Below are 27,960 nucleotides of genomic sequence, written 5' to 3' on the forward strand. Positions count from 1 at the left end.
ACGTCAAGGCTGTGTATTGTCACCCTGCTTATTTAACTTATATGCAGTACATCATGAGAAACGCTGGGCTGGATGAACCACAAGCTGAAATCAAGATTGCCAGGAGAAATATCAATAACCTCAGATATGCATATGACACCACCCTTATGGCAGAAAGCAAAGAGGAAATAAAGAGCCTCTTGATGAAAGTGAAAGAGGAGAGTGAAAAAGTTGGCTTAAAGCTCAACATTCCGAAAACGAAGATCGTGGCATCGGTCCCATCACTTCATGGCAAATAGATGGGGAAACAGTAGAAACAGTAGCTGACTTAGTTTTTTGGGCTCCAAAATCACTGCAGATGGTGATTGCAGCCATGAAATTAAAAGACGCTTACTCCTTGGAAGAAAAGTTATGACCAACCTAGACAGCATATTAAAAAGCAGAGACATTACTTTGCCAACAAAGGTCCACCTAGTCAAGGCTATGGTTTTTCCACTAGTCATGTATGGATGTGAGAGTTGGACTATAAAGAAAGCTGAGTGCCGAAGAATTGTTGCTTTTGAACTGTGGTGTTGGAGAAGACTCTTAAGAGTCCCTTGGACTGCAAGGAGATCCAACTAGTCCATCCTAAAGGAGATCAGTCCTGAGTGTTCATTGGAAGGACTGATGTTGAAGCTGAAACTCCAATACTTTGGCCACCTGATGCGAAGAGCTGACTCATTTGAAAAGACCCTGATGCTGGGAAAGATTGAAGGTGAGAGGAGAGGGGGACGAAAGAGGATGAGATGGTTGGATGGCATCACCGACTCAATGGACATGAGTTTGAGTAAGCTCTGGGAGTTGGTGATGGACAGGGAGGCCTGGTGTGCTTCCGTCCATGGGGTCGCAAAGAGTCAGACCCGAGTGAGCGACTGAACTGAACTGACATGGCTATTAACTAAACCATAGCCTTATTTGAATTTCATTAGGTTTTCCCCTAGGGTCTTTTTTCTGTTCCAGGATCCCATCTGGGGTCTCACTCCCTTTAGTTATATTTTTCTTAGCCTCCTCCAATTCGGGGCACACTTTTAAAAGCCATTTTGAGTTGGATTTTAGTGCTTTGTGAACTCCATGAGTGGGCTTCCCAGGTGCCTCAGTGGTAAAGAATTCACCTGCCAATGCAAGAGACACACATTCGATCCCCGGGTTGAGAGGATCCCCTGGAGAAGGGAATGGCAACCCACTCCAGTATTCTTGCCTGGAGAATCCCATCGACAGAGCAGCTTGGCGGGCTACAGTCCATAGAGTCACGAAAGAGTCGGATGTGACTTAGCAAATAAACAACAACAACAAATCCCATGAGTCCTGACAATATCCAAGAGCAATCACTGGGGGAGAAACAAGTGGACCCCAACTAATAAAGTACACTGAATAAAATGTTTGCAGAACTCTGGGGCGGGGGGTGGGGAGGAGTGACTGTTTCCGGCTATCAGGACTGAAAAGTAGTTTAGCAGACTCAGTGGTATCTGAGCTTGATTTCACAAACCTGAGACTTTCGCCTCTTTTCCCATGATGCTTCTCCCACAGAAGTTGGCATTGAGAAAAGGTAAGTAACTTATTCAAGGTCACATAGTGAAAGAGTCAGGGATGGAGATAGACCAGGTCACATATAGTCATACACAGGGGATTGGTTCCAGGACACTCCCCCAAACTCTATCCCCCGCCCCCCTCCTCTGCAGATACCATATCTGAGGTTACTCAAGTCCCTGATATAAAGTGACATAGTATTGGGAATTCCCTGGTGGTCCAGTGGTTAGGACTCTGCAGTTCCACTGCTGGGAGCCTGGGTTTGATCCCTGATTGAGGAACTAATCCCTCAAGTCCTGTGGTGAGGCTAAAAAAAAAAAAGCCATAGTATTTGCACATTGTGGGCTTATACTGTGGGCTTCCCTGGTGGCCCAGACAGTAAAGAATCTGCCTGCAATACAGGAGACTCAGGTTTGATCCCTGGGTTGGGAAGATCCCCTGGAGAAGGGAATGGACACTCACACCAGTATTCTTGCCTGGAGAATCCCATGGAGAGAAGCCTGGCGGGCTAAGAGTCATAGGGTCGCAGAGAGTCAGACACGACTGAGTGACTTTTGCTTTTTCACTTTCCCTTATGCTGGATTCATCTATTTATTCTTGGCCACACCGATGTAGGAGATAGATGGGCTCCAGGTTAGACATTTACAACTAGCCTCTTGTTTGCATTCCCTGAGACAAAGAGATAGGTGGGCTCCAGTTAAGGCATTTACAATCAGCCTCCTGTTTGTCCTCTAAATTGGAAGTAACAACAGAAACAGGGTAAATAGCCAGTGTTTGTCTCTAGTAAACACCTTAAGGTAATAGTCATGGCAAGGACAAAAGAGGGGAAAAACTCTATTTGAGTAAAGGATTAAGGGATGTCCAGTTCCTCCTCTTTTGGGACAAGGGAGACACTACACATGGGCAAAAAGGCTCCTTGTGGGTCAAAAGTCAAGAGATAACACCAGGCCATCTTGAGTCTTGCTCCTCCCAGAAGCCTTCACTTCAAAGACCCAACTTGGCTGCGGGGTGCATGTCCACCCCAGGGGAGGGTCCCAGGGTAGGTCAGGTGTGGGAAAAGAAACCAGATAATTGGCCTGAAGGAAGACATAGACTCAGAAGAACTGACCTCTATAAATGTGAGCTCACTGCCTCTTTACTTTGCTGTTCCTCCTCACTAGGGGGGATACCCACACACTTTCTCTCCTTCTGTGCATCTCTGCCTTGCTCCTGTCTCAACTGAACAAACCATTTCTCCGTGTGCTCTCCCACTTGTTGTTGTGCTATGTTTCTAATAATAAACTGTACCTGCATTTACAGTTTCCACCTCCATGATAAATGCGTTTTTTACTGGGGGCAAGGATCCAGGGAAAATTAGCTTCTAGCTCCTAGCCCTTGCTGGTCTGGTGGCTAAGATTCCTGGTTTTCATCCGGGCTACCCAGGTTCAATACCTGGGTAGGGAATTAGATCTCACTTCACACCACTGCTCACGGCTGCCTCACCGAGATCAGCACCTTTCAGCTTGTGGGAACTGAGTTCCCCGAACTGGGATCCAACTCAGGCCCCTGGCAGTGAGAGCTCGGAGTCCTCACCACTCGACTGCTGGGAATACTCAGTCCTGCCCTATACTTTAAATCATCTCTAAATTACTAATAGTTCTTTGTGTAGCATTCACGGAAATGCTACCTAAAGAGTTCTAAATACAAAGTAAATGTTGTGAAAATAATTGTAAATAAAAAGTAAATGTTGTGTAAATAGTTGTAAATACAATGTAAATACTATGTAAGTAGTTGCCATTGCAGCAAATTCAAGTTATGCTTTTTGGAAGTTTCTGGAATGTTTTTAAAATATATATATTTTGAAGAGTTCTCTGGAGTTCCCTGGTGGTCTAGACTACTTGGTGGCTCAGACGGTGAAGAATCTGCCTACACTACAGGAGACCAGGGTTTGATCCCTGGGTCAGGAAGATCCCCTGGAGAAGGAAATGGCTACCCACTCCAGTAATCTTGCCTGGGAAATCCCATGAACAGAGGAACCTGGCGGGCTACTGTCCATGACACGACTGAGCGACTTTCGCTGGTGGTCTAGTGGTTAGTGTTTGCAGTTTCATAGCTGTGGTTCAATCCCTGCTCTGGGAATTCCCTCAAGCCTCGTGGTACCGACAAAAAATTTATTTATTTATTTTTGATCCACAGTTGGTTGAACCTGCCTGTGTAGATCCCACAGATGTGAAAGGGCCTACCTGCATATTGATTCCTACCCAGTGTACCCCGGTGCGGGAGACAGGCAACCCTGGCCACCCCATCTCAGTTCCTAGCTCCAGCCTCTGGGGATCAGATTTGAGCCCAGGATGAGCTAAGATCAGACCTGTAATAAGTCCAGGAAGTATGGCCCAAGCCTCTGTTTGTCCCTGGCCTTTAATCTCAGGCAGCTAGGGAAGGGACGGCCCCCCCACTGTGTAAACACCTACCCAGGACTCAGGGATCCCCATGTTCAAGTAGAGAAACAGGAGAGAGGAAGAGGTGGAGAGGGATTGGCCTTAGGGTCCTCCCAGACTCCTCTGGGGCTGCTGGGCTGAGCCCAGAGTCACACCGCAGAGCAGAGACGTGCAGTGTCAGCACCAGATAAGTCCCAGATCATTTTTTCAATCCTTTCATTTCATAGATCTGGAGACTGACTGTCACCCTTTTCCTCCAGGCAGCTCTGCCCGCACAGGCTGGGGTTAAGGGAGGTGGAGCATTTCCTCTCTTATGGGTTCCTAGAATCAGGCCATTGAGCTAGGGGACTCCTTCCTGCAATCGGGTGGGGTTGGGTTCCAGCTCACCTCTCCACCCTCTTGGGAACTCTGAAAATGACGGGGGGAAGTAACTATGCCCAGCTGAATGGGCCCATCCATTTTAACAATAATTAGGAAGGTGGGAAGCTTCAAACAGATTAATTATATAGGCTAGATCTCAACCTTGATAAACCCCCCTTTGTATTTACTTAGCATCTTTACCCAGGGGCCATAAAGACAGAGACAGGGAGTGCCACCCGGGCAGGCAGCCTTGAGGATGGAGAGGGAGTTAACAGGAGCCTGCCAGGGAAACGGGAAGATTCATTAGAGCCAAGTTGCAGGTTCTCAGGCTGCCGGGACTGCTTAGTCACTAGGCCCCTGGACAGACTGGTCATTAGCGCTCTCACTGACAGCAGGCACTCACAGACCTTGATCATAAGGAGGACACAGGAGTAAGGCTAGGGCAAGGTAGAGGCTGGTGCTCTGCCTGGTGGGTCTCAACTAGGCATCATAGAAACAGTTTGAAGCTCTGGATACAAAGGTCAAAGGATACAGCACATAAAAGGAATATCTGCACGGAAAGCCCAGATATTATAAATAATGATGGGGTTGAAGGTGAAACCCCATGGAGGCCTCTAAAGGATGGCTTGACTCTGCCTATACCCAGGTGCTCCATTTAACCAACTACTGTGCATTAAACACTTACTATGTAGCAAGCTCTGGGGAGATGTTGGGGATACCCAGATAAATAAAGTACAGTTCTTGACTTCAAGAAGTCCCCTGGTCTGGTTCATCTCTGATCTTCCTGCAGCACTGAGCTCTCGAAAGCTTCGCTTACAAGATAGAGTGAATCATGAAGTATTTTACACTATCTAAAGTGCTTTGATGACCATTATCTCCTCCCAACAACTAGGTGAGAGGCTAAACAAATGGATGTTTTTATTTGACCGAGGAAGCTCCTGCAATTCAGAGGAGTGAAAGTTAAGTGACTTGTTCAAGTTTTCTTATTTTTTTACTTTACAGTATTGTATTGGTTTTGCCATACATTGACATGAATCCGCCATGGGTGTACATGTGTTCCCCTTCCAGAACCCCCCTCCCACCTCCCTCCCCATCCCATCCCTCTGGGTCATCCCAGTGCACCAGCCCTGGGCACTCTGTATCATGCATCGAACTCAAGTTTTCGAGAAGAGACAAGGCAAAGGTTGCAGGATGTAGATCGCCAGTCCAACTCTGTGTCAGGTTCATGTACCACCTGACTGTGCCCCTTCCATGTGGTGGGCTGTAGTCAGGTCTTGCTTTTATTTCCAGCCTTCTTGTGTAATAGTCCAAACTCATCTCCCTCTTCTCTCGCTCAGTGCCCCTTATCCCTCACACAGCAACCAAAGCATTTCTCATCTTCCTTTCTCTTGCTTAAATGCCTAATGCCTCTCACTGGTTCTCCTTCCCATCACCAGTACTCCAGGACAAAGTCCACTTTCCTTTGCAATTTTTATGAGGCCTTAGCCCTGCCCCAGCCCACCTCTGCAGCTGCAGCTTCCCAATTCCCATTAGTTCTGGAATATGTCTTAAGGGCTTCCCCCATGGCTTCCTGGCCCTGTGCAAGGAAGACCCTTCCACTCTCTACTTGAAGAACTTCAACTCACTGGCAAGACCTGGTAAAATGTCACTGGGCAGCATTCTCTGACTTAACTTCTCAGTCCCCACAGGCCGCAAACATCTGAAAGCATGAATGACTGTAAAGTGTCCAGGCTGTGGATTTAGCCTGGCCCAGCTAAAGTCTTTCTCTCCGTGTTACCTTGATCTTAGCTTCCTCCACTCAAAATTGGAGATAAGTACCAGCCCAGATGCAAGGACTCTGGTGGAGGGAGGTGGGGCGTCCAGGCTCCTGAGCCCCGTTGTGGCTCAGCACAAAGTTTCGTGGGCCCTGACACTTCAATTAGCCACCTAACACCTTGCCTCTCGTCGCCATGTCTTTGGCTACCTTCCACGCCCTCCTCAAGAAACCTTGGGCACCCCAGCCCCACCCCTTCGAGGGGCAACGGGAGGCTAGGCGAGGGGTCGCTGAGGGTCAGGTTACCACTGCAGATTACAGACCGCGTGGTCATTTGGCAGACTTGCAACAGGAAACCATTGGGGGAGGAGACAGTATGCAATAGCAGTCCTAGACTAGTCTCCACCCAAGGTCAAGGCGCCCGCCCGACGGGCGGTGAACCGCAAGGACGCCTCTCCGTAGCCCCGCCCCTCGAGGGCTCCCGAAGCCTATTTCTCGCCAAAGTCAGGGCGCGTTCCCTTTAAGGCATTCCAGAAACTCACCGCGTTGGTACACAGAGAACGAGGCGTGGCATATTTTGTCCCTCGCGGGCCTTCGTGGGCCGGGCCGGGCGCGAGGGCGGGGCAGAGAAGCGGCGGTGGGGTCAAAGGCTACAGCGCGCACCACGTGGGCCGGTGACTCCGTCCTTCCCGCAGCGGCAGCGGCGCGCAGGGCACTTGGGTTAGTGGCGCGGCGGGCGGCGCGGATAGCCGAGGCGGACGCCGGCTCCCGCCGCCATGGTCATCAAAACGGACGAGTTGCCGGCGGCAGCTCCGGCGGACAGCGCTCGGGAGCCCAGCTCACAGGCCGGTGGCAAGGGGCGGCCAGGCGCAGCGGGTGAGTGGGGCCGGGGCCAGGGGACAGCCGGGCGGGAGGCTGGACCGGGCCGAGTGCGCGGGTGGGTTTGGGGTGGCGCGGGGACCGCCGCCTTTTCTCCGCGCCTGACAGGGTTGCATCTCGCCGAGCCCTCCACCGGGCACCCCCGCCCTGAAGGTCACCTTCACTGTCGCCCCCGGCTGCGGCCCGGACTTCACACACGTGGGATCCCGGGGAGGGCAGCGGCGGCGAACACACGCGTGCCAGATCGCGGGGACACGTGCGCGTACACGCGGTTTTGGGGTGCGCCGGCTCCGCAGATCGGTGGACTCGGCGGCCCCACCCCCTACGCGCTCGGGCTTGGGGAACTCCCCCGACTGGGGTCACTTGACACTTGCTCCGTCTAGCACCCCCTTGCCGTCAGGATCCCTAGCATTCCCTGTGCACCTGGCTGCAGCCTTGTGAGTTAGGCTTAGCTTGGGACTTCTCAGGCTTGGTCTGTGGGAAGACCGCAAGTTGGTGGGGTGTGTTTTGAGAGGGGGTTTCTGTGGTTCATTCCCAGAGGCAAGGCTTTAACCCCTGTTATGCAGACTCTGATTTCCGCCCTGTTAGATATAGGCCTGATGGACAGACTTGGGGGGCGATGTCTACCTGTGTATGGGGGCAAAGCCAAACTCCTTGGCAGGAGGTAGTGTTTGTGCCAGAACTTGATCATTAACCCGCCTTATTGCGAAAAGTGGGTCAGCCCAGAGTTGCTGTTTTTAAGGCAAAGGTCGTCAGCATGGAGTTTAGCTCTCAACTCTTCCCCGTGGGGACTGTGTGGCACTGACTTTGGGAGTGGCTGCAGTTTTTCTCTGGTGGAGACTGCCTCTCTCCGGGGCTTCCTCTGTTCCTTGCATCACACCTTTGACTGCAGCCCTGAGGCCGGAAGCCCCTTCCCAGCCACTGGGCTGTCTTCTCCAAATCTTTCTCAGAGCCTCAGAACTGGGATATGTTCCTCTCTGCCCTGGGTGGCCGTGGGAGTGCGGAACTAACCCTTCCTTCCACTCCCACAACTCTCCTCAAAAGAGACTTGTCATCTTCATCTCCCTCCCCAGCTTCAGTGAGTCAGGATCAGAGCAGCATTAGATGGGCTCTCTGGCCCTGTAATGGACCACAGCCAGGTTCGCTGGTAGTGGGGCATAGGTACTGTGGCAGCCTCGCTGATTGCCTGAAGAAGGCCAAGGTTTGGGCAGAGTGACAAATGCTGATGACTCCAACCTGCCAGGCTTCACCCCAGTGAGGTTCTGTCTGAATCAGTGGAGCACGCTAGATAAGAGCAGGATGGTTTCCTCTCCAGCAGAGAGACCCGAAGAGATGAAGCGACTTGCCCAAGGTCGCACAGCCATTTAGCATTTGGATTTCCAGCTCCTGGCCAGATTGCCAAGGCTGCCTTAGCCTGTCCTAGAGGAGGCTGGGAGAAGCATGTGGGCTGGGCTGGGTTGCTGAGAACTCAGGGCTCAGGAGAGGGGAGAGTTGGTTGGAGAATTTCTCTGAGGGACTCTGTTCGGGGCAGTCTGGGTCAGGGGCACACCCAGCTAGCTGTTTATTTAGGGGAACCTGGAAGCCTACTAGCAGGTGGAACATGGGCTCTCGAACCCTCTCGAACCCTCTGGGAAGCTTGTATAGAGCCAGGACTTGAATTCCAGCCAGCCTGAATTGATTCAAAGGAGGATGGGGCTTTTATGGAGACTCTTCCCAACAGACCCTCATCCAGGTTTCTGACCTCAGAACCCAGCTCTGGAAGACTCTTTAGCCCCCTTGAGGAAATGATCAAGGCTTTTTGTGGAGGGAGTTGGTGGGGGGGCACCAAGCTTCTTGGGAATAAAACTGCTTTTAGGGGTTAAGAGAACAGGCAGGTTTTTCAAGTTTATGGTGGTGAGTTCCTTCTGCCTAGGGGAGGATTGCTTGAAGTTGAGGCCTGGAGCGGAGAGGCAGGAGGCTGGCAGACTGGAGAGGAGCTTGGGGGCTTACGGGAGTTCCTGGATGGTACCCCCCAGAGCTCTTCTTTTGGGTGGGCCTGAGCAGAGCAGCTCAGGGAACACTAGATCCTTCCCAGGCCCCACAGACCTGATTCTGGCCTGGGTGGGGATGGGAAGGAGGCAAGCAGATGCCTACTTCTTTGGGGCCCTCCTTAGGCTACCTGCCCCTACCCCTTTCTCTTGAAGCCCCAGGTTCCTGGGATGGGATGATCCCTTATGAGGCCTTACTTCCTGCCCGGAGCCTCACCTGCGGAGGTTTTGGCTGGGGCGGGGCCTAGCCCTGGCACAGTCTACTGAGTGAGGCCATGCCAGGCTGGAGAATGCACACAGGAGCCACTTGGGATGGCTTACATTTCTTTTCTAACTCCTCTCTGCTGCCCATTGGATCTGTTTTCTTCCAGGCCAGGGCAGGGCTGTGCTTTATCTCTTCATTCTGGTCTGGCCAGTGAAGACTTGGGGTTGGGGGGGTGTACCATGCTGTTTGGGCAACCCCTCCCCCTTCTGCAGAGGATCACTCTCTCCTTCCCTACAGCCCAGATCCTCAGGGGTTTCCTCCTGGGGTAAGAAGGCGTGGGTGTGGAGGCTTGGGTATGGATAGAGGAAGGGGGTCCTCTTTACCTGGTGGGGGCTACAGCCTAGGGGGTGGCATTCAGGCCTGGGCTTGGACAGCTGACAGACCTGGTTTTTTCTTGACCTAGCCTGGCTGCCTGTTGCCTCTGGAACCTTGGGCAGCCTGCTCGTACTTAACATTCTGGAGTCTCAGTGTCCTCAAGTGAGATAGGCTGGTCGAGCTGATGGAGGGACCTGCCGTGACCTGGGCCTAGAGTGAGCCTTGGCTCTGTGGTAACCAGGATGGGGGTGGTGGAAGCAGCTCTTCAGGGGTCATTGCCAGGCTTCCCTGCCCCGCCCTCCTCTCCAGAGGGTTAGGGCGTGTTTGGGGAGGGTAGTGGCAGCAGAGGGGCCCTGCCTGGCCCTCTGTACCATCTGCTTAGGGTGTGCGAGCCACAAACCCTTAGTGGGGGCTGCAGGGAGCCGAGGGCCTGCTGCATGCCAGCCCTTCAGGGCTGGAAGGGAGGGGAGGGGGCCTGAAGAGGCCTGGCTCCCTGCCCCCACCCTGGTTAGTATGGATGCCGGAGCAGCCCTGCCTGGGCCCTGGCAACAAGTCAGAGGCCCTGGGAAGGCGCCCTGGCGAGGCTGGGCATGTTCCTTCTCCACCGCCGCTCGGCCTTGGGTCTCTTGTTGCCAGCTCTGTTTTCCCCAGGGGAGAGACTTGGTTTTCTCCCGGCAGCGCAGGGGCTGCTGGGAAGGGAAGTCAGAGCCTGCCAGCTCCTTGGTGGAGCTGGAGGCCGGGGCACCGGGGCACCGGTGCAGTTGTCCTCTGGGAGTCTGGGGGCCCATCCCCCCTCCCACCAGAGCGGGTGTCTCCCAGGAAGGGGAGAGCTGCCAGGTCACCTGCAGGGGGCAGCATGAGCCAGAGGCCCCTGCCGGCCACTTGACCCAGGGAGGAGGCAGGCAGGGCGCTCAGCGGCAGCCAGTGGACAAGGGGTGGCCACCTCATGGCCTGGGCCCGGGTCTGCGCCAGCTGTTGCCGGCAGCTGGCGGAAGCGGTCCTGCCCACCTCCACTAGGGTCGGGGCAGAGGAGAGGACCCCCTTGCTGGGCCCTACCTCTGCCAGCCAGTCGCCGGGGCCCTCGATCCGGAGGGTCCCAGGTAGTCCAGACGCCGGGTCCTCCTGCCCCACTAGCTGCTTCACCAGCAGTGACCCCCTTTGGGAGGGATCCAGGGAGGCGGGCCTGAGCCCTGGTGGCAGCTTTACTCGGGGTCCTGGAGCCACCAGGGCCTCCTGGCCCACGGCCGTCCTTCTGGCCGACCTTGAGCGGGATGCAAGGCAGGGGGAGTGTGCCCTTCCCAGGGCCGCTCCAGCAGGCCTGGCCCCACTGAAACCCGAAGCCAACCAGAGCTCCAGCCCGGGGCCGACCAGCTGCTTGGGGGCCAGGGTGGAGGCACAGCCCGGAACGAGGGACACGGGCAGTGCCGGGCCTGAGCAGCAGAGTGGGGGGCCTCGCTGCCATGGAGGTCCTGTGAGTCCAGAACCCAGGAGGGGGCGGCGGCCGACCACACCAGGTGGGCTGTGGGGGCAGTGAGCCGGCCTTTTGTGGGGAGGTCACTGAGCTTTGATCTGGCTGTAGGGAGACCCTCAGGGTCCTTTGGAGGAAAGAGGAAGTGCAGGGCGGGTTGTCCTTAGGGGAGTGGAGGCCCCTGGAAACCAGCCACGTGCCTTTGAAATCTGGTAAGGCATTGCGTGCCCCCTGGGGGGGAACCTGGTGTATGGTGCCTGCCTCCTGGGCAGAGTACCCACGCCAGGGAAGGGGAGCGAGAGCTATGACCACCCTGGCCCTCCTCTGTCCTCCCGACCCGGACTCAGGGAGCACAGGACACCTGTCTGGGTCCAGGTCTCTGACTTCCCACTTCTGGGGTCTCAGACCTCAAAGCGGCTATGCCATACTGGGCGGGGGCGCCTTCGTCCCAAAAGCTCGTCAGCCAGCACAGCCTTTCTCAAGGACTCAATGGGGGGAAGGCCGCCTCATGTCTGTCACGTCTCTTGCTGCATTTTGAAAACTGACCAACCACCACCCATCTCTCACCCCCCTATTCTGTCTGCATTGTCATGGAGGCAGCCAGGTTCTCCCTTCTGGGCTGGCTGCTCACTTTCCAGGGGCTGGGGGTCACCCTGCCTGGGGCTGTGGGCTCACTCAAAGGGGAGGTCCTTGTGGTTCTTGCTGGGAGGAGGATGGGGCTGTATCTGGGTGCCTGGCAGTTCTGTTTATCACTAAGTTGAAGGGACGCGGTAAGAGGAAGTGGCTTTTCTCCACGTCAAACCCCCCCCCCCCCCGTGTGCCCTTACATGCCAGGCTTATCTGGACTTTTCTACCCTTTCCTGAGGTGATGATGGGTCTAGGTAGAGCCCACACAGCTCTGTGGAGATGTGCCCCATCCCTGCCTCTCACAGCAGGGTAGGGACGAGTAGGTGGAGTCCCGAGGGGATCACTGGGGTCCAGAGCAGACCTGGGTGAGCTGGTCTATCTGGAGCTCACAGATAAGCGCGGGGCCAGTCTGGCTGCGAAGTGAACCCAGAAGGGAAGGCCCCGCAGGCCGACGGGGCAGCCAGGTGGCACCCTGTTGTGCTGGAGGGCTTCTGTGAGTTCCTCCTCTGCTCCCCAGGGTCGGGTGGGGGGTCTCTGTTCCCCCTAGTTCCTGGGGAGAAATGGAAGGTGTTGTCACCTGCGCCTCTTCTCCCCACATGTGAGTCCATTGCTATTCACAGATGTTAGGCTTTTACAGTAATTAATTCATTAGTTTAGTGCCTTTCTGTTGAGTGGGCAGGACTGAAGGAGGGAGACCAAGCTGCTAGTGTGAACAGCCACCCCAAGTGCAGCGGGACACTGCTGTCAGGAGTCATTGGTCAAGCTTCCAGGAAGGAGGTTTATTCCACCTAGGTCTTGACAGATGAGTAGGAGCCTGCCAGACGGAGTGGTATGTAGGGGGCAGCACACCAAAGTACAGGTAGGGGGCAAGATGTGTGGCCTGTTCTGAGATTCCTGAGTAGTTTGGGGTAGCTACCCTTGTGGAGAGAACGCAGGAGCTGAGAGGGACTTTAGACCCAAGACATTTGGACCCTGTCAACAGTGGAGAGTGTTATAACATTCTAAGTGGTACCTTTTTATTGTTTATGGAAGAGGCAAACTGGCTGTGTTTATTTGATTCTGTGGGTTTTCATTTACTCATATTAACCATTAATTATGCAGGTTTACCATTAATTGAAACATTTTATGTTTTTACTATGGTCACATTTAACATCAACTTAAAAAGCACTTTATTTCAAAAAGCGATTATCTCTAGTGACCAGAATTTCATTCGTGGAAGCACAAGTGTTGTCTTTGGATCACATTTAAGCTACTCATCTAAGGATATAGTCATACCATGAAAATGAAGATTACTTGTCGATTTCAAGTACAAAATATGAACAGTTCACAAAGTTGCTCAGAGAATTTGCTCCCTATAGTTTCAGGATCCTCGTTTTCTCAAAAAGCTCCTCATACATTTTTTTTCCTAAATCATGCCCTAAAATAAACACTAGTTAAACAATTGTGTCATACGATAAGGAAAGTACAGACTTATAAGGAAAAGGTTAAATCACTCTTAATCCTATTCAAGGAAAGCCACTGAATCCTGGGTCTTTTAGTCTTTCTACTGGCAAAGATGTAAATGTGCATATACACACATAGTTAGGACTAGTACATATACTGGGTGTTTTTTTTTTTTTTAAGTACAGTTGACTTACAGTGTTAAGGTGTTTGTTTTTTTTTTTCGATTGCACTGGGTCTTCATTGCTGCTCGCAGGCTTTATCTGGCGTAATATGTAGCAGACTTTATCTTACGGGCTGGGGCTTCTCACTGTGTTAGCTTCTCTTATTAGCGGAGCACAGGCTCTAGACGCACAAACTTCAGTAATTGCAGCTCATGGGCTCAGTGTTGTGGCACACGGGCTTAGCTGTTCCGCAGCATGTGGAATCTTCCCAGACCAGGGATCGAACCTGTGTTCCCTGCATTGGCAGGCTGATTCTTATCCACTGCACGACCAGGGAAGTCCCTGCGATGTTATTAATTTCAGGTGTAGAGCAAGTGGTATTCTTGAAATAGGGAAAATGGCCTGCAATTGTCCTGCGATTAGGTTGGGGTCGGGGCGGGGGCATTTGCAGAGCAGAGGCTGGTTTGTGGAAGATGGTAAATTCCACCCTGACGAGATGAATCTAGCAAGGCCTTGGGGATGGCCACACGTTGAAAACCTGGATCGAAGCCTGGATGGGTCACATGAGCCATGAGGTGGGAGGGCATTTGGAATCACAGATAAGGGTGAGATGGAAATGAGGAGTGGCTGGGACCTGGGACACCCACAGCTGGACTGCAGGAGAAGTCGAGCTGGACAGAATGGGACCAGAGTGTCCATCAGGGAAGAGGGGGAAGTGAATGTGGGGAGGGTTGTTGAAGCCATTTGCATTGGTGACTCTAGGAGAGTTGTCTGGGGGGCCTAATCACATGGATGCCAGATGGGGTTCCTGAGGAGAAATGGGAAGCGAGTGCCCAGGGTATGGAGGGTGCAGGCAGGAGCCTGCAGGTGGCCAGAGGAGGGGTGCTGGGAGGAGTTGTGTGCCCGGGGCCTGACACAGGGCCAGGTCTGGGGAGGACAGGCAGACACCATTCTGTAGGGCGGTGCCCACCCTGGCTGGAGGCAGACCTCACCAGCAAGGCCCATCTGACTCAGCCCCCTTGTCCCCTGCAGAGCTGCCTTCAGTCATGCTGTTGAATGGGGACTGCCCAGAGAGCCTGAAGAAGGAAGAGGGGGCTGCCGAACCACCCCGGGAAAACGGGCTTGACGAGACCGAGCCGGGAGAGGAGACCCCCGGACAGGAAGTCATCGTCATTCAGGACACAGGCTTTTCAGTGAAGATCCTGGCTCCCGGGATCGAGCCCTTCTCCCTCCAGGTAAGATAGCGGAGGGGTGCTGGGGGCCAGGGCCTGTGAGGGTGGATGAGGACGGGGTCGCAGGCAGGAAACTGAGGGTCCTCTGCCTCCCAAGGTCACTCACGTGGTGGACGTGGGAGTCCAGGTTCAAACTGTCGCCCCATTGCTAGGGGTCAGATCCCAGCTGGGACTGCCAGCCCTGTCTAGGGAGGGGTACAGTAGTGGCTGGGTAGTGCTGGGGTCCCAGGGCTCCCCAGCCTCGGGTATGTCAACTCTCTGGCTGGAGTTTGACTGTCTGCTTGGGAGAAGAGGGGTTTCCCTGGTGGTTCAGGGTTAAGTCTGCCTGCAATGCAAGAGACCCTGGTTTGATCCCCTGGAAAAGGGAATGGCTGTCCACTCCAGTTTTCTTGCCTGGAGAATTCCATGGATGGAGGAGCCTGGCGGGCTACAGTCCATGGGGTTGCAAAGAGTCAGACACAACTGAGCAACGAACACTTTTACTTTGGGAGGAGAGAGGAATTGGGCGTCTCCAAGAGCAGAGCCTCCCCAGAGGTCTTGCAAACGGATTCATTGGGGAACCAGATGAGGCCTCTTGCATCTTCTGGACCCACATGCTTCAGCCCCAGGCTACACTTTCCTGAAAGGGGAAGTCATAGGGAGGAGGCAAGATGGCTGTTTTCTTTTCCTTGTTCTTACATCTCTGCTGTGTTCAGAGTCTGCAGGAATAGTTGAAGCCTGTGAGTAATGAGGCCAGGCTCTGTCCTGCACATGTATATACACCCTGCACACATGCACACACACACAAGTGCAGATGGGCACAGTACTTATGGGCAGGGCCTGGACTTTAAAAGCCACAAAGGGGAAAATGGTATTTGAAGCATTGATTTTAGGGACCCAGGTACTTTGGGCTGGGGGAAACCAGTATGTTTTCACCAGGGTGGTGGGGGCCTTCTCCCTGGCAGGTATCCCCCCAGGAGATGGTGCAGGAGATCCACCAGGTGCTCATGGACCGTGAAGACACATGTCACCGCACCTGCTTCTCATTGCACCTGGACGGCAACATGCTGGACCACTTCTCAGAGCTGCGCAGCGTGGAGGGGCTACAGGAGGGCTCGGTGCTACGCGTGGTGGAAGGTTTGCCTGGACGGGACACGAGGAGGTGGGGCCAGGGGGCACTCTCCCCACCCCGCCCCTCCTGCTGGCATCTTGGTATCTCTGTGTCATGGATGAGCATGTAGAGGCTTGGGGCAGTGTTGGACTTGTGGCAACAGGACAGGAGCACAGGTCTGCTTCTCTGGTCCTCTCCGGCACACCCTCCAACTTCAGGGGTTAACTATCAGAGTCATGATTTGGAAAAAAAAAAAAAACCAGTAACAAGCAAGTACTTGAAATCAGCCCATACAAATTGTATAGCGATAAAAGTTCAGTCTCTTAAGGAAACTGAAGTTTCATGGCTCGTGAGTAGGAAAGTCAGGCCCAATTGTGTGGAGCAATCAGCTGGCATGATGAGGCTGGTCTGTTTATTAAAATAAAAAAGAAAAGATCCCATAAACTTGGGTCACCTGGGGAGAGTGGCACAGAAGTTCCAGGCATGTAACCCAAAGAACGAATGTGGGGGAAAAGTAGCTCGGCCGTGCCCAGACTTATCCAATTATGGGTCCTCCCACCTGCCTCTGAAGAGCCCTCATTATGATTTCCTGAAACGTGAGTTGGGAAGCAAGGTTGAGTCCTGTAAATCCTCTGGCTGCTCCGGGGGAGGGCTGCCCAGGGAGAACTGGACTGAGCCTGTTGTGAAGCGGAGAACTAGCTAGCGGAGAACTAGCCACTGTGACACTCGTGGACAGAGAGTTAGTGGACTTCTGTGGGCCGCCACGGCCTGTGTGCACTTCCAGAGGTACTTCTTGTGCCCTTTGGCAGAAGGTTCTTTGCAAACAAGGATCCCTGCTGATAGGCAGATATGTGTGTGGAAAGCAGATTTCCAGCCTAGGTGTTCATAAGAGAATCTGCAAGTGAAAACCTAAAATTGAAAATCAATGCCATCCCTGCTTGTGATCTGGCCGACTTCTCTCCACTGGGGAGGCTGTTGCCCTGGTAACGCCCTGCCCCTCCCCCTCCCGACAGAGCCGTACACAGTGCGAGAGGCCCGCATCCATGTGCGCCACGTTCGAGACCTGCTCAAGAGCCTAGACCCCTCCGATGCCTTCAATGGGGTTGACTGCAATTCCTTGTCCTTCCTGAGCGTCTTTACCGATGGCGACCTGGGAGGTGCGGGAGGCGTTGGGGCTGGCGGTTGGGCAGAGGGGCTAGGAGCAAGTTGAATTGGGGCCAGCGAAGGGGCCTGGGGGCCTCAGCCTTCCCACTGGAGGGAGGCAGTGCCGGAGGCACCCAGGCCAGGGCCACTTGAGCTGGGGAGGGTGTTGGCCACCCTGGCGGTCGTGTGCTGACCACCAGCCTCGGGTCCCTCAGACAGCGGGAAGCGGAAGAAGGGCTTGGAGATGGACCCCATCGACTGCACACCACCTGAGTACATCCTTCCTGGGAGCCGGGAGCGGCCGTTGTGTCCTCTCCAGCCCCAGAACCGGGACTGGAAGGTGGGAGCTGGTCTCTGGGCACGGGGGCAGGGGCCTGCCCACGAGGAAGTGTAGCCTGCTCACACTTGGCCATTGCTGCAGCCCCTGCAGTGCCTGAAGGTGCTCACCATGAGCGGCTGGAACCCGCCCCCCGGGAACCGCAGGATGCACGGGGACCTCATGTACCTGTTCGTGATCACGGCTGAGGACCGGCAAGTCAGCATCACGGCCTCCACTCGGGGATTTTACCTGAACCAGTGAGTCCCTGTGCGAGCCCGTGGGGAGCCCGCGGGGAGCCGCCTGGGGGGCACACGGCACAGTGATCGCCCTGTCTCTGCAGGTCCACAGCGTACCACTTCAACCCCAAGCCTGCCAGCCCCCGCTTCCTCAGCCATTCCCTGGTGGAGCTGCTCAACCAGATCAGCCCAACCTTCAAAAAAAACTTTGCTGCCCTACAGAAGAAAAGGTAGCGCCTCGGCCCATCGGTCCCTCATCTCCCAGGGTGGGTGACCTGGACGGCCTGGAATCTAGCACTTCTGCTCTAAGAAGCTGGGCCTGCAGCACCGCAGAGCCTCCCACCCGAGGCAGCAGCCCTGGGACAGGCGGCTGTGCGCCCCTGCTGGACTCTCCAGGGACAGAGCCCTGGTGGGGAGACGGTGGGGCCTCAAAGAAGGGGCCCAGGGAAGGGCTCTGGGCTCATTGGGCCACCCCATCTCTCCTCTGCTCGCCGCAGGGTCCAGCGCCACCCCTTCGAGAGGATTGCCACCCCATTCCAGGTGTACAGCTGGACAGCCCCCCAGGCGGAGCATGCCATGGACTGCGTGCGGGCAGAGGATGCCTACACCTCCCGGCTGGGCTACGAGGAGCACATTCCCGGACAGGTGCCTGCAGCCATCCCCGGCTCCTCTCTCCCTTCCCCTGCGAGGCCCAGGCTGGGTTCTCGGGGCCTGTGGGGCTGCACAGGGTGGTGGGCGGCAGGATTGCCCTGAGCAGTTGGTGGGGGCTCAGGCTGAGCTGGCCTGTCCCTCCTGGTCCCTCTGCAGACCCGGGACTGGAACGAGGAGCTGCAGACCACACGGGAGCTGCCTCGCAAGAACCTGCCTGAGCGACTGCTGCGAGAAAGAGCCATATTCAAGGTGCCCGTGGCCCCTCAGGCCTGACCAGCAGCCTCAGGCCCGCCTGCCACCTTCCCACTGGTTTCCAGGATGGGCTGAGTGGTGCCCATGCCCATTTCCCTCCCAACGCAGCCATATGGGGACCTGGGCACACGTGTCCTCCTGTGATGTCCTCAGTGCTTTTGCTGACAGAGATTAGGAAAAAGCAGTGCTTTCAGGGGGAAAAAAAAAGGCTTTAAAATCTCCCATAATTTTACTAGAGATGAGAATGGTGAAGGAATATAAATGTCCTGGGTGCTCACTTTGCCAGGAGCTGGGCCAGGTGCCGTGTAGGCTTGTAATCTCCTGGACACCTTATAAAGGGCGATGGCTTTTTTTTGGCTGCACTGCTAGGCATATGGGATCTGAGTTCCCCTACCAGGAATGGAACCCATGCCCCCTGCAGTGGAAGCGTGGACTCTTAACCACTGGACCAGCAAGGAATGCCCTGAAGGTCGATACTTTTATGTCATCTATAGACATGAAGACAGATCTGAGAGGTGATCCAGCAGAGATCACCTGGCACATAATTGGTGGATCCCAGACCCACCCAAGTCCTCCTGCCCTCTGTAATCACTGAGCTCTGCTGTCTCTCTGAGTATTTGATAAAAGTGAAAATCGCTCAGGTCATGCCCAGCTCTTTGTGACCCCATGGACTACACAGCCCATGGAATTCTGCAGGCCAGAATACTGGAGTGGGTAGCTGTTTTCCTTCTCCAGAGGATCTTCCCAACCCAGGGATAGAACCCAGGCCTCCTGCATTGCAGGCGGATTCTTTACCAGGGAAGCCATGCGTTACATTTTTTCCTAACGGGTTTCTGGCACTTTTCCAAGTGTGAGCAAACTTCGTCCTGCTTACCTCCGCCAGCCCCGGGTGAGTTTGGCCAGGTGACATGAACGGACACCGCGGCTCCCTTACCCTCTGACCTCCGGCCCCCAGGTGCACAGCGACTTCACGGCGGCAGCCACGCGGGGCGCCATGGCGGTCATTGATGGCAACGTGATGGCTATCAACCCCAGCGAGGAGACCAAGATGCAGATGTTCATCTGGAATAACATCTTCTTCAGCCTGGGCTTCGACGTTCGCGACCACTACAAGGACTTCGGCGGGGACGTGGCGGCCTATGTGGCGCCCACCAATGACCTGAACGGCGTGCGCACGTACAACGCGGTGGACGTGGAGGGGCTGTACACGCTGGGCACGGTGGTGGTGGATTACCGCGGCTACCGGGTCACGGCCCAGTCCATCATCCCCGGCATCCTGGAGCGGGACCAGGAGCAGAGTGTCATCTATGGCTCCATTGACTTCGGCAAGACGGTGGTGTCGCACCCTCGGTACCTGGAGCTGCTGGAGCGCACGAGCCGGCCCCTCAAGATCCTGAGGCACCGGGTGCTAAACGACCGGGATGAGGAGGTGGAGCTCTGCTCCTCCGTGGAGTGCAAGGGCATCATTGGCAACGACGGGCGCCACTACATCCTGGACCTGCTGCGCACCTTCCCCCCTGACCTCAACTTCCTGCCTGTGCCTGGCGAGGCACTGCTTGAGGAGTGCACCCGCGCCGGCTTCCCCCGTGCGCACCGCCACAAGCTGTGCTGTCTGCGCCAGGAGCTGGTGGACGCCTTCGTGGAGCACAGGTGGGGGGTGGGCCGGTGGCTGCAGCCTTGGGCAGGGAGGGCGGTGCTGGCGTCTGAGCCCAGATGGGGGAGGCTTTGGGAAGTGAGGAGCAAGATCTGGGCCCATCCTGTGGCATCAAACTCCGCCACACTGACGCCCAAGTGCTTCATGTAGATGAGAAACGTGAGATGGGTGGCTTTCTACTAAAGTGGTGCTGTTTCCTCAAGAAGCATGTGGAAATCTGCTTGGGTGTTTTTGAACCTCCCAGTGCTGTGGCCCTGGGGTGGGGTCCCTGCTGCTGGTGGTCAGTGCTTAGGAGTCAGCCCATCAAATGTCCCATGCCAGGAATAATTCTCCCTCTCAAAATGCCACCGGGGTCCCTGGCTCTCAGGAGCCCTGGCCTGGGTGGTGAGCCAGCCCCCCACCCCCACATACACACCCAACTATCTTCCTGTCTAGGAAGATCCCCATTTTTGCTGTGACTTGCCACCACCTGGTAGAATGGCTGGGCTGGCATGTGTACGCATGTGTGGACACTTGCTTCCTGGACAGGACAGGATGTGTCCTTGGCCCCAACATCCTTAACCCCAGCAGGGCGGGAGCTGGGGCCTGGCTCAGGTCCGCCCGCAGCTAGCAGGAAGCTGCCGGACCGGTGACCTCCTAGACGCTCCTCTCCCATCCCCTGCTCCGTCCCACCCACTGTGCCCCAGGTACCTGCTCTTCATGAAGCTGGCAGCCCTACAGCTGATGCAGCAGAAGGCCAGCAAGATGGAGAGCTCCACGTCACTGGAGAACGGTGACACCCCGTCCTCGGAGTCCAAGCCTGAAGACCCTCCAGCCCCTGAGGCGGGAGGCGAGGAGGAGGGCAGCAGTGCTAGTGGCCTGGCCAAGGTGAAGGAACTGGCAGAGACGATTGCCTCGGACGACGGGACAGGTGAGGCTGCTGGGGGAGCCCCAGGCCAGGGGAGGCTCAGGCTGCTACCCGCCCCAACCCGTGGGGGAGGCAGGGCAGCTCCTAACAGGCTGTGTCTTCACAGCAGACCCTCGGAGTCGGGAGGTGATCCGCAACGCATGCAAGGCAGTGGGTTCCATCAGCAGCACGGCCTTCGATGTCCGCTTCAACCCTGACATCTTCTCGCCAGGTGAGTGGTCCTCCGGGGCCCCGGTGCTGGGGGCCTGCTTGCCTACCTGAGTGCTGCTGTCTATCTGTGTGTCTGTCTGGTGCCCACCTCTCTTCTGCCGGCTAACACCTCCTTGCTGTCCGCGCCTGCAGGAGTGCGCTTCCCCGAGTCCTGCCAGGAGGAGGTTCGGGACCAGAAGCAGCTGTTGAAAGACGCGGCTGCCTTCCTGCTCTCCTGCCAGATACCTGGCTTGGTGAGGGCGGGGGTGGGGCAGGGGGTGGCACAGAGCAGTGGGTGGTGGGGGTGGAGTGGCGGGGGTTTCAGGCTCTGGGGCCTCATTCGCCTCTGGGAGCTCGTGGAGCCTTTGCTGGAGTGACCTAAGCCTCCTGACCTCCGAGGCAGGCAGGGGGAGTTCTCGTTCCCGGAATAGGGCCTCTGACACAAAGAGGCCAAGGGAGGCATCAGTTGTGCTCTGGGTGCCCTCCCTTGGGGGCTGGCAGCGGGGGTCTGGTCCTCTACAGCCCCCGTGTGAGGGGATGGCAGACAGAGGGCGTGGGAGCATCTTTACCCACCCCTAACCCCCAACAAGCTTTATACGGAGTCCCTGTGTGTGTACAGAGGGCTTGCTCCCTGCCGAGGTGGCCCTGAGCTCGGGTGTCGTGCTTGTCCCCCGATCTTTGAGCCGAACCTGCCGTGCCCGCTGCTCCAGGGCCCACGAAGCAAGGCTCAGTCTCAGAGTGAAGCTGTGGCCCTGCTCCTTCCTGTGCCGTCACAGGGGAGCCTTGCTGCCCCCTCATTGCTGCTTCCCCGCCGGTGGACCCAGCAGTCACAGGGGTGACCATGGCCTGTGCAGAAGACCAGGGATGAGAGCTCACATCCTTACTGCTTGCATCCTTTCTCCCCTTTCCTCTTCCTGACTGGGAGCAGGGGCTCTTAGTCCCTTCCTTCCTCAGGGCCCCAGAATAGCGGGAGCCCCCACTGGGAATACCCGGGGCAGGAGGAGGCAGAGGGCCTGGGTTGGGGGGGCCTGACCTGCTGCAGCCCACAGGTGAAGGACTTCACAGACCACGCGGTGCTGCCCATGGATGGGGCCACGCTGGCCGAGGTGATGCGCCAGCGTGGCATCAACATGCGCTACCTGGGCAAGGTGCTGGACCTGGTGATGCGGAGCCCGGCCCGCAACCAGCTGGACCACATCTACGTGAGTGGTGCCTGGGGTGGCTGGGAGATGGAGAGAGGTCGGGGGGCTGGGCTGGAGACCTGGAGCCCAACCCAGACACCCCACTTTTTCTCTGAACCTGTGCAGAAAATTGGCATCGGAGAGCTCATCACCCGCTCTGCCAAGCACATCTTCAAGACGTACCTACAGGTACTGCCGCTCCCTCCAGCCCGGCTCAGGAGGTGTTGGGGGAGCCCGGGTGGTGACATCGGTCCCACCTCCCTTGCAGGGGGTTGAGCTCTCTGGGCTCTCGGCCGCCATCAGCCACTTCCTGAACTGCTTCCTGAGCTCCTACCCCAACCCCGTGGCCCACCTGCCCGCCGACGAGCTCATCTCGAAGAAGAGGAACAGGAGGAGGCGAAACCGGCCCCCAGGGGCAGCGGATAACACAGCCTGGGCCGTCATGACCCCCCAGGAGCTTTGGAAGAACATCTGCCAAGAGGCTAAGAACTACTTTGACTTCAGCCTCGAGTGGTGCGTGAGTGGGTGTGGCGGTGCAGGTCTCCAGCAGAGGAATGGGAGAAGAGAAAGGGGGAGCTGCAGGAGACCGCTTGCTTGGGGAAGTGGGAGAGAGGCCCCCCGTGCCTAGGGGCTCGGGTGGCGGAGGGTGGACGGGTGCTGGGCTGCTCAGGCCCACCCTCTGTTCCTCCCCAGTGAGACGGTGGACCAGGCCGTGGACACCTACGGGCTGCAGAAGATCACGCTACTGCGGGAAATCTCCCTGAAAACCGGCATCCAGGTGGGCCCGGTTCAGAGCGTCCTGCAGGGTCCCCAGGGCCTCGGGTGAAGCGGGTGGGGCGGTGCTGGCCACATGAGCCTGGGCTGAGGCTCCCTGTGGGTGTCGGGCGGGGCCCCCAGATCCTGCTGAAGGAGTACAGCTTCGACAGCCGCCACAAACCCGCCTTCACGGAGGAGGACGTGCTCAACATCTTCCCCGTGGTCAAGCACGTCAACCCCAAGGCCTCAGACGCCTTCCACTTCTTCCAGAGCGGGCAGGCCAAAGTACAGCAGGGTGCGTGCCAGGTGCGGCCGGCAGGGGGGGGTGGGGGTTGAGGTGGGGCGGTGGAGAGGGCTCCCCAGCCCAAACCCAGGCCAGCCTTGACCTTCTGCCCCTGGGTGCCCTGCAGGCTTCCTGAAGGAGGGCTGTGAGCTTATCAATGAGGCCCTGAACCTGTTTAACAACGTGTACGGGGCCATGCATGTGGAGATCTGTGCCTGCCTGCGCCTGCTTGCCCGCCTCCACTACATCATGGGTGACTACGCCGAGGTGGGCTTGTGCACCTTCTGGGGGGTGGTCAGCTGGGCCCCAGCTTGTGTTCTCACCCCCCTGGCCCAGCAGGATGGGGGTGTCCAGGCAGGCAGAACTGGAGCCCTGTCATCCCAGAGATGCTGCTTACTCCGGGCCCTGCCTGGAGGAGCAGGTGGAAACCCTGGGATGTGGTTGCTCTGCCTCTACCTCCCTCCCCCGCCCCCCAGGTCCCTCTGCCCCAACCGCTGTGTCCTGGGGTGAGCTGTGGTGCCCATGGACACAGTGGGAGTGATGGCAGGGCCTTCCTTCCCTTCACAGGGACAACCAAAGGCACATTCTCACTCAGTACCTTGTAAGTGCCCTGGAAGCTGCTCAGGGTCTATGCTGTTGGCTGTACCCGGGGCCTGGTGGTGTTCACCTGCCTTGCTAGCCCCGGGGTTTGAGACTGCTTCCCATGCGGGCACACTGCAGGTGCTCCACCCGCCTCCAGCCATAGGACTTCTTGTGTTTTTTTGCCTGTATATGTCTCCCTGTCTTAATATGAATATTTTATTTTTAGCACAACTTTAGATTTGTATGAATGTGTTTGCATAGACTAAGATAAGTGGGGTTTTTTTGTTTTTTTTTTTTTAAGACAAGTGTTTTAAAATGTGAAGCAGCCTCGGGGTGGGATGTGACTTCCCTGGTCACAGCAGCTGGATTTTGACTTCTTTGCCTCCTTGGTGCAAAGTAAAAATAGAAATTGCAGCCAGAGATGAAGAGGCCTGAGCTGCTGTGGAGGCTCATGGGCAAGACACACAGATGGGGTGTGGGGCGGTGCCACCTGGGGATGACAGCCCCCCACCTCTCCCAGGCCCTCAGTAACCAGCAGAAGGCTGTGCTAATGAGCGAGCGAGTGATGGGCATCGAGCACCCCAACACCATCCAGGAATATGTGAGTAGCCGCCTGGGGCGGGGCCGGCGCAGGGGGCGGGGCCGGTGGCCGCCCTGACCAGACCGGGTCTGCCCCTGCAGATGCACCTGGCCCTGTACTGCTTTGCCAGTAGCCAGCTGTCCACCGCCCTGAGCCTGCTGTACCGCGCCCGCTACCTCACACTGCTCGTGTTCGGGGAGGACCACCCTGAGATGGCGCTGCTGGACGTGAGTGCTGGGGAGGGGCAGCGGGACTAGCCTCCATCCCAGGGGAGTGGGAGCTGACCAGGGCCCTCCCGACTGCCCCCAGAACAACATCGGGCTGGTGCTGCACGGAGTGATGGAGTATGACCTATCGCTGCGCTTCCTGGAGAATGCGCTGGCCGTCAGCACCAAGTACCACGGGCCCAAGTCCCTCAAGGTGGCCCTCAGGTGAGGCTGTGCTGGGTCAGGGGGCAGGGAGACCCCGGGCCACAGAGTCCCAGAAAGCACTTGAATCGAGGGAGGGCGCGGGATCCAGCACTCTGCCCTCCATCTGACTCCTGAGGAAATTTCTCTCACCTTCCATCTCTTCTCTGAGTCCTGGACTTGGCGTTTTCCCCCTGGAGAGATCCCGGAGTGGGATCTAGAGTAGCCCGCACACACCCCCTTCAGTGCCCACCAGCCCGTTCACGTCCTTCCCTCGCCCCCCACCCCGCACCCTGCCTCCCTGCAGCCACCACCTGGTCGCCCGGGTCTATGAGAGCAAAGCCGAGTTCCGCTCCGCCCTGCAGCACGAGAAGGAAGGCTACACCATCTACAAGACGCAGGTGGGCCAGGGCGGGGCGCGTGGCGGGGTCAAGGGTGGGAATGAGGGCGGCCCTCATCTCTTCCCGCCCGCCCCTTGCAGCTGGGCGAGGACCACGAGAAGACCAAGGAGAGCTCCGAGTACCTCAAGTGCCTGACCCAGCAGGCCGTGGCCCTGCAGCGCACCATGAACGAGATCTACCGCAACGGCTCCAGCGCCAACATCCCGCCCCTCAAGGTGGATTTCCGAGCGGGGCTGGGTGGGCTCCTCCCCTCCCCGGCCTCGGTGGCTCATGCTCCCCGCGCCCCTCAGTTCACAGCCCCCAGCATGGCCAGTGTCTTGGAGCAGCTGAACGTCATCAACGGCATCCTCTTCATTCCTCTCAGGTGAGGCCCCACTTGGACGTTGGCCTTTACTTTCCTGATTTATTAACTGTGGGATTGAGGTGGCTCAGACTGAGAAGTATAGCCCTCAGTGACTCCTTCCAGAAATACTCTGCATTATGGTGCAAACACAGATTTGTCATCTTTTTTGCCCCTTTTTCCCCCTTAAGGCACAAAATTGTAGCAAACCAGGCACATAGGTATTTTTCTCCTGCACTTAAATCTATTTTGGCGATCATTTCATGTCAGTATGTAAAGAGCTAATGGTAAATAACCCTCCTGCCAATGCAGGAGACTTTAAAGAAATGCTGGTTCCCTGGGTTGCGAAGATCCCCTGGAGAAGGACATGGCAACCCACTCCAGTATTCTTACCTGGAGAATCCCGTGGACAGAGGAACCTGGGTGGCTACAGTCCATAGGGTTGCAGAGTTGGCCATAACTGAAGCTACTCAGCAGGCATGTAAAGAGCAGCTTCGTTCTTTCTCTGAGCTCCTGTTCTGTCAGTGTAGCGACGTGCCTTAGCGCTGGGCCCCGGCGGTCCCTGTGCAGCTCTTCTACAAGCAGCAACAACCCTGCCCTCCAAAGACCCTTATCCTGTCTCCCTCTCACCGGTATGGGGCCTGGGTTTGGTCCAGTCAGCTTTAAGGCATTTACAGCAGACCTGCTCCACATTGCACCTGTGTTCTGGGTGTGATCAGCAATAGGAGCGGCCAGAGTGCACAGGGTTTAGGCTGGGTGTGAAGGCTGGATGGGAGCCAGGCCTTCACTGGAGGCTGGCAGGTGGGTGGAGTTCTTACTTTCACTGCAGAAAGTGCAGAGCTTGATCTTGCCCTAAGTTGAAGCAAAGCCAGGAAGGTGACGGAGGGCCCAAGCCCACCCTGATGCCCACCCTCCGCCCCATCCTTCTACTCAGCCAAAAAGACTTGGAGAATCTGAAAGCTGAGGTGGCGCGGCGGCAGCAGCTTCAGGAGGCCAGCAGAAACAGGGATAAGGCTGAGGAGCCCATGGCTACCGAGCCGGAGCCCGCGGGGGCCTCAGAGGATGCGGTCGCCCGGCCCCCGGCTGCCAAGGATCCTTCCTCCCCAAGCTTCCAGGGGTAGAAAGGGAGAGACAGACGGACAGTCAGTCAGTCAGCTGCCCCCGGTGATCCAGACTCCAGGAGAAGGTGGCACGCCCTGCACATCAGGAGAGGAATCAAGTCCCTCTTCCTCCACATTTCCAACCCCATCCCCACCCCCAGCATCCTCCTGGGACCCAGGCCTGCCTGAACCCCTGAGATGTTCTTGCACTGGTTCAATGAATACATGCTGCAGAGGCCTCATGGAAGACATGCGAACAGAGTGTGTGGGCATCAGTTCCCAGCTGGGGGACAGGTGCCTCTGCGGGTCCCTATCCTCGAGCAGGTGTGTGCAAGTACGTCCGTGCCCGCGAGTGCCCTGATCCGTCCTTCCTGACTTGTACATAGCCCCAAGCCAGTCCCCAGTGAGTGACGTGCGGATGGGATTTCTCAGGTCATTTGTATGTGTGACATTACGGCTGCTGCTTCTGCTGCCACTGCCCCTGGGTCCGACGTGGCTAAGTCCAGGTCTGAAGCCAAAAAGAGGGGCGCTTTCCTGTGTCCTGGGATTGAGGGGTGGCCTGAGCTCTGTGGCAGGGCCGGAGGACTGGGGAGCACTTGAGCTTTGTGGCGGGGTGAGGGCCGCAGCAGCTTTACTGATCGTGGTTGGGACCTGGCCTGGCTGTGCTGGGAGTGGGGAAGGGGGTGGGCAGGGACAATTCCCCAGATACCCCTGTGCCCAGCCCTGGCTTGTTGGCCCTCTGCCCCAGCAGAAGATGCTGCCTCCTGCTCCCTGCACCCCAGCTGGGGCTAACCTTGGGGTCTAGTCTGAATGTATCCTTCTCCCTGTTGAACCTCAGCTGCCTAACGCACAGTGGGGGTGGGGTGGGGGGGCTAGGGGAATTAGGGCTGAATCATGGATCCTGGGGGAAGAGTTACAAATACAGGAGTGATTACTTGTTGGTGGAGCCTAGCTCCCTACCTGGACCTCGGTCACACTGGCGCCTTCAACAGAGGAGCCCTGGGGGTGGCAGGGAGGGGCCTGCAGAAGGCTGTGGCCCCCACGGGCCCCAGCTCCCCCTCTGCTGCTGGCCTGTGCTGCTTCTCGGCGGGTGGGGGGAGACGGCCGCCCTTCTGAACTGGAGGGAGCTGTCCCCATGCTGGGGCCTCTGCCTGGTGGCTTGGCGGGGAGCTGCTTATGAGTATGGTCTGTCCGAACACCTTGTTTCAAAGGGAGTGGGTGGGAGCTAGCAAGTGAGGCATCCCCACGGCTGATCAAGAACTTTTTCTTGTTTTTAAACCATCACGTCTTCATTTCACATTGGAATAAAGTGAGTTTTTGAAACCTGCTGTCCCAGCCTCTCCTGCGTGTTCTGTACCAGTCTTGTTCGATGGTGAGGATTGTTGCCAGAAGCGGTA

General features: G+C 56.6%; 2 protein-coding genes across 11 annotated transcripts in view; one reads left to right on the top strand and one right to left on the bottom strand.

The window, feature by feature from the left end:
* The window catches only part of RAP1GAP2 (RAP1 GTPase activating protein 2), a 260,021-nt gene extending 252,745 nt beyond the window's left edge, over nucleotides 1-7,276 (bottom strand). For 2 of the 3 annotated variants that reach the window (XM_081579970.1, XM_081579984.1), the window contains exon 1: nucleotides 6,618-7,271. In XM_081579970.1, the coding sequence (XP_081436096.1) occupies nucleotides 6,618-6,649 (32 nt within the window). In that variant the 5' untranslated portion in view covers nucleotides 6,650-7,271. Of the gene's footprint in view, nucleotides 1-6,617 lie in introns of all 3 variants that reach the window. The other variant, XM_081579971.1, reaches the window with a different exon arrangement.
* CLUH (CLUH binding protein of NUMT mRNA) lies at nucleotides 6,767-27,891 on the top strand. Of its 8 annotated transcripts, none has more exons than XM_081579962.1 (26): nucleotides 6,767-6,951; nucleotides 14,293-14,572; nucleotides 15,411-15,608; nucleotides 16,596-16,739; nucleotides 16,941-17,065; nucleotides 17,147-17,301; nucleotides 17,385-17,510; nucleotides 17,778-17,925; nucleotides 18,088-18,180; nucleotides 19,139-19,833; nucleotides 20,524-20,747; nucleotides 20,851-20,955; nucleotides 21,087-21,187; nucleotides 21,983-22,135; nucleotides 22,241-22,303; nucleotides 22,383-22,627; nucleotides 22,808-22,892; nucleotides 23,012-23,165; nucleotides 23,281-23,420; nucleotides 24,256-24,336; nucleotides 24,417-24,542; nucleotides 24,625-24,746; nucleotides 25,030-25,123; nucleotides 25,204-25,338; nucleotides 25,414-25,487; nucleotides 26,398-27,891. In XM_081579962.1, the coding sequence occupies exons 3-26, from the start codon at nucleotides 15,452-15,454 to the stop codon at nucleotides 26,582-26,584; spliced, it is 3,732 nt and encodes a 1,243-aa protein (XP_081436088.1). In that variant the 5' UTR covers nucleotides 6,767-6,951; nucleotides 14,293-14,572; nucleotides 15,411-15,451; the 3' UTR covers nucleotides 26,585-27,891. The 8 variants fall into 8 exon arrangements, with proteins under 8 accessions (XP_081436088.1, XP_081436089.1, XP_081436085.1 ...); XM_081579963.1 differs by having other exon boundaries at nucleotides 14,293-14,530; XM_081579959.1 differs by having other exon boundaries at nucleotides 14,293-14,495; nucleotides 15,437-15,683; nucleotides 16,554-16,739.
* The last annotated feature ends 69 nt before the right edge of the window (nucleotides 27,892-27,960 follow it).

The sequence above is a fragment of the Giraffa tippelskirchi genome, chromosome 3, assembly GCF_054371585.1.
Source record: "Giraffa tippelskirchi isolate mGirTip1 chromosome 3, T2T-mGirTip1v1.2.pri, whole genome shotgun sequence".
In the NCBI taxonomy this organism is placed as follows: domain Eukaryota; kingdom Metazoa; phylum Chordata; class Mammalia; order Artiodactyla; family Giraffidae; genus Giraffa; species Giraffa tippelskirchi.

Excerpts from the sequence above, each read along its gene's own strand:
- CLUH (XM_081579956.1), top strand. The coding sequence starts at position 10,508 with ATGGCCTGGGCCCGGGTCTGCGCCAGCTGTTGCCGGCAGCTGGCGGAA. Across the intron at positions 11,076-14,292 it reads GCGGCGGCCGACCACACCAG|AGCTGCCTTCAGTCATGCTG; the intron begins GTGGGCTGTGGG and ends TGTCCCCTGCAG. Across the intron at positions 22,628-22,807 it reads TTTGACTTCAGCCTCGAGTG|TGAGACGGTGGACCAGGCCG; the intron begins GTGCGTGAGTGG and ends GTTCCTCCCCAG.